General features: G+C 44.3%; 1 protein-coding gene across 1 annotated transcript; it reads left to right on the top strand.

The window, feature by feature from the left end:
- Positions 1 to 2,577: 2,577 nt before the first annotated feature.
- LOC131288771 (radial spoke head protein 9 homolog) lies at positions 2,578 to 3,396 on the top strand. Its single transcript, XM_058317945.1, has one exon. It carries the CDS (start codon positions 2,578 to 2,580, stop codon positions 3,394 to 3,396), a length of 819 nt encoding a protein of 272 aa, XP_058173928.1.
- Positions 3,397 to 5,401: the final 2,005 nt, after the last annotated feature.

Below are 5,401 nucleotides of genomic sequence, written 5' to 3'. Positions count from 1 at the left end.
GTTCTTTTCAGTTGCAATTTTGACTTTCAACAACTGCATTGTACGAATACGTTGGTGGAGGCTGGGTAGTAGGAAAAAAAATTCAATAATTATGCCAAACGGAAGGAAAAGTTTTCCTTATCCTTACCGAACCCACTCATTTCCCCGAGTATTTTTTTCCTCAATGCAATTTTTCTTGGTCACCGGCTTTTTTCCCCACAACCCAACAGTTGGCGAAACCATCTTTCGTGGCAAGTGGAAACGGTGGAAAATTCTTATTTCCCTTGCAAATTTCGTACTCCATTTTGATTTGTCCTTCACGCGAGAAGGCGTTAGGTGCAAGCAAGTGATTCCACCGTCGGTCGGAACAGCCTGCGAAACAGATGGACGCTGCCGGGGGGACACATCCGAGCCGGAAGCTGGCAGTGAAGGAATTGCTTTCCGTTTCTCCGGAAGTTGAATTTTTTTCGGCGTTTATCCGATTTTCCTCCCACCAAGCCAAGTGATTCCGCGAGCTGCTGATGAAGTCAGCAGCTTCCTTTCCTCCCAATTTCCCTCCTACCCTGCTTCCGTTTCCAAGGTATGGTGAGTAGGCTAAGGAATACGAACGGTGGAAATTCGACACCATTTGACGTCGCATGACTAATCGGAGCCGGATGGAAATGAGAGTAAAAATTGCATCTTCCGTTTTATACGAGCTGGCGACGATGCCGATTTTTTTTTCTCTTTGATTTCACGATAAATTCCATCAAGCTGATGTATGGAAATTTATTTCCATTCCACACAATTCACAAAACCCTTGTCAAGGGCCGAATTGGGAGAAAATCCTTCTAGCAGCAGTTATTTTCATTTTCTAAAAGACATATTCATTTTGAGTTTCAGCTTAAAATAAATTTCGATTACTTTTGTAATCAATCAGCATTATCTATAAGTTGCATCGTGCGACAGTTTTACCTTCCCAAAAATTTAAATTAAATCCGGGGATTTTCCAGCCCTCCAATGGAGGCGCCTGGTGGCTCACCGAAAACGTTCCATAAGGGGTGCGACTATTTAACATCGTAATGACGGTGCATTCGACGGAGCTATTCAGTGAAAACTATCTCTCTGTTGATTCTGAATTTATAGAGTTGCCAAGCCGAAGGCACTGGAGGTGGCTTTTAAGCTGAGTGGCTGGAATAAATGAATGAATGAATAACCGGCATGAAAACTGCTACCGAAACGGATCGGACGGGAGGAAGCTGCTTGCTTAAGCCGGTCGCCGGAAATTTGCATCGGCATAGAAAACTGAAACCGAGAAGCAAATTTTGAGATGAATGACTGAAAGATGTATTCAACGGTTGGACGTTTTCAGGAGTCAAACCGAAATGATCCACTTTTTTAAAGAAACCTACGAACTAGAAAAGAAGAGTACGAACGGAATAATCAGGGAGAAAACGCTGCACACACAGAAAAGCGATCGTTCGACCCGTTTGAAGGATGGAATTCGATTTTGTGACAATTTGTTAGGCTCGAGAGCTGCAGCTGTGCAAAGTACGATCGTCGTTTCTGGCGAAGGATGGATTGAAGCATATTAATTATGTTAAGAATTCGCTGCCGCCCGGATGCGATTGCTAGTTTCCCCGTTGGAGCGTTTGGTTTGGTTGCAGCAGAGTATAAATATGCAAATTCGGTGAACATTCATTTGATGTGCAGCTGCTGATGGTCGAGCGAACGCAGGCGAGATGGCTTTCGGAATAATTTGAATTATTCGCTCGCCAAGTGGATTGAATATTTCTGCAAGGATTAGGAGAGGATTTCGCAAAATGTTTGCAGCTTTCTCTAGTTTTGGCCTCAAAGAAGACGGCTGGCTCAACGAGGCCAGATTCATTCCAAAGACTTTGATATGTCAATATTTAAAATACATTTTAACCATTTTGTCTATCTTGTGTATCACGATTAAAATAAATCCTTTTTATGTTTACCCTTTTAATCATTTCTATGATCATTTGACACACAAAAGCAAAGTTTGAAATAATTTTTTTTTCAGAAAGAACGGCCGTATTGCTTATTTAAAAGTATAAAGTTTGAAATTTAATCAAATATAAAAATAAATCATTGCTTGTATAATGCGCAAAGTTATCCATTGCTCTCTAAATAAGATTTGGGAAACAGCCTTAACATATGTCCCATTATAGTGTTTCGTTGATTTTTGTAGATCGGTGCTAGTTATAAATTGTAATTCGACTGCCAAATTGTCAATCAAATGAACAATCTGTGAGTTTCGGATAATTTTTCTAACTAATTTGATATTAAATTGTTACGATGCATCGCTAATTCAGATGCGAGAGACTTTATTTATCTTTTTAAAAGAAGAAAACAAGGCATATAAAAGAGTGAAACTGTATACTTTGGCCTATTTCTATTAAACACATTCTTTTCAAAACGCATATGGCGAACCATATACAACTTTTCAAAAGGAAAGCACGTAACCACGATGGACTAACGCTCTATCACAGCACCCCATGAAGACACATTTGTTCGTTTCATCGAAGTAATCATTGCGCTAAGTTCGTTACTTCACTTTCGAACCTGTTTCCTTCCCAAGCGAGTATCTTTGCGATGGAAATTTCCCAGTTCTCGGAATCTGTGCCTTACCTGGCGAACTTTTTCCGCACCATCCCGAAACCGACGCAGCTGAAGTTAGCACATTCGCTGCTTCTACTCAAGAACAGCCAGCGCCTTCGCACGCTGTTCTACCTTGGCCGCCTGGAGGCCCATTCGAACGCCTACCATCTCGCCTTCGGCTCACCGGAAGAGGATCTATTTCGGGAGCAAAAGTTTTTCTTCAGCCAGAATGGCACCGTGTGGTATCTGCTGCTGGAACCAGCCGTCTGGAGCGAAGACTGGGGACGCCTTCACCAGGAGTTCACGGGTAATTTAGGTTACATCGTGAAATACCGACCCGAGCGAGACGGATCGACCGGCAGCGTGAAGGTGCGCGAACAGGATCGTCTCTGGTACGTGGTCCATGCGATCCTGCGGGAGGCAGCATTCGTTCCTCGAGGTGCCATGCGTTGGTCGACGGGTGGGGAGGCCGTTTTGAATCCGTTTTTCCGCGGGCTGAGCGAGTCCGAACTGTGTGCGCTGAGCAATTATCAGCACTTCCGGCAGCCGGAGCGTGCGGCCGAGGAAAATTTGCGTGGCCGAGCGGAGTGTGACCTGCCGCTGGACGTGTTCGATCGGCCGGAGGTGGACGTGCTGCCGGAAGGGAAAAGTTTTGCCCTACGAGTGGACGATACCGGTACGATTGCAACGTGGAGCTCGCTGTACTGGATCGGGCTGGTCAATTATCATCGGGCGGACCGGAACGTGTACGGGTTTTTCTACGCCGGCGATGGAAGGAAAAATTGGGACCTTCCGTTCATGGTTGATTTGTAACAAACAAATAACAGCCTCACAACACAACTCTTGATCAATGAATACACGCAACTTCAAATCGCACGAATTTCGTTTTCGATCGAACTCCTTCCAGAAGTGTGTCCTTGCTTACCGTGCAGACGGCGTGTGTCCTTGCTAAGGATGAAAGTTTCCAGCTACACCCGCTTGGGGGCGCCAGTGGCCCTCGCTACGAATCCATTTTCACGAACTACCATTTCCCGAACGAAACGAATTGAAACGAAGCTGGGCACTCATCGGTGGAGCCGAGTTTTCCCCGAACGACAGCTGCCCCTTCCACCCCATTCGCGGGCGGATCGTGTGTGGGTGGGGTGGCCGTGGGAGGAGCAAACGAAATGGAACAGCACACATTCACACACATCCTTCACGCCTACCGATACGAAAGGCGGGTGGAAAACGGCCGCGGTCGCACAATATTGCATCGCTAGCGCTAGCGACGAAAGCCACCTCAAGTGGTAATAAGTTCTGCTTAGTTGGAAAATTACACCACCCATCAGCCAAAAGGACGCCAACGGAAAACGGGCCTACGGAAAGATTTGATGAAAAATTGTAATTGAAAAACAAACTCATAAGCGCTCGCAAGGTGGAGGAAACACAAAAAATGGGAACGCGGCGAAAATGCACGAAGCAGAAACACTTCATAAAGGCGAGGAAAACATGAACTATTGCAAATATATTTTTGTTACTGTACAAGGACAAACATGAATGTCATTGAAGTGAGTTAAAAGTAGCCAAATACAATAGTTGACAACAAAAATAATACATGGTGTCACCTTTAACATTTATTTAGCCTTTATTTAGAAACAATTTAGTCTGCTGTAGTATTTTACTATTATTCTGAACTGTTTTATTTTTATTTAACGTTTTTTACGTTTTTGTTTAATAATAATGAAATATACAAGAAAAAGATTGATTTGGTTTAATAGTTTAAAATATGTTCTTTTTTAAATATAAATAACCTCCATCAATATCTTCTGCATGCTGAATTGATTTTAAAGACCAGCTTGCATGTTGTATGCATTCTATTAACTGGTCATTTGTTGTTCGTATCAACAGATCAATGTACATCAACATTTTGTCCAAACATTTCGAACGAATCCACCAAACGAACGATACGTTTGAAAAGGTGCTAAAGAGCTGGCAAAAAGGAATGTTTTCCACAGACAAAAATAACCGCGCGGACGGAAAACTCCTGCTGGACGAAAATTTGCATTTGATATTGCTCGGGAACAAATTGATGGTAAAATTTGTGAGCGTGGAGAAAAACGACGAGCTTTTCGTTAACGTTCGTTGCAACCGTTTAGCTTTCCTATTGTTTGAACCGTTCCGGAGATGTGTTGCTGTTTTTTTTTCTTTTCGTTTTTGTTTCGTTTGTCGAGTGCCCTTTCGAGCCCGAATTTTTTTTCTGGTTCTAGTTCGTAAGCGTATTCCGTACAATCGTTGTGCGGCAAAGGAATGGCCGTGCTATAGGAAAATGGACCGGCAAAATGCGAAGCGAGCGAGGTAGACTTGATTCGGAATAAAGAGGGACACACACACGTATACAGATACCGTTCGGGGATGGGTTTTCACTACGAGCGGGAAATTCACTCGCCCGAGGACACGTGGACTTTGAATACCAAATTGCAATCGATTGCAGGGACGGAAACTTTTGGCCTATTTACGCCTTCCGTGTCAACTTGGACTGTATCAGGATCATCACCATCGTCATCAGCATCATCATCATCATCATCATCGTCGACGTTGAGCGAATCATGAGCACTGGCGGTCATTTATCCAGTCTCTTGCCTCGCCACCGTCATGGCACGTAACGGCCCTACGAAAAAGGCCTAAAAAAAAGGGACCAAAGGCTGCGCGCAGACATCGTCTGGCTTGCAAATCCACCGGGGAGAAATCGGTTGCGACGGTCGGCATGTGTGATTTTTACGGTAACGATTATGACGGGATCGTCCGGGGAGGTGGCTCACCGAGGCGGGCGGATGCCCGA

The sequence above is a fragment of the Anopheles ziemanni genome, chromosome 3, assembly GCF_943734765.1.
Source record: "Anopheles ziemanni chromosome 3, idAnoZiCoDA_A2_x.2, whole genome shotgun sequence".
NCBI lineage: Eukaryota > Metazoa > Arthropoda > Insecta > Diptera > Culicidae > Anopheles > Anopheles ziemanni.
The sequence above is the reverse complement of the archived record's forward strand: the minus strand, read 5'-3'. Positions and strand labels throughout refer to the sequence as shown.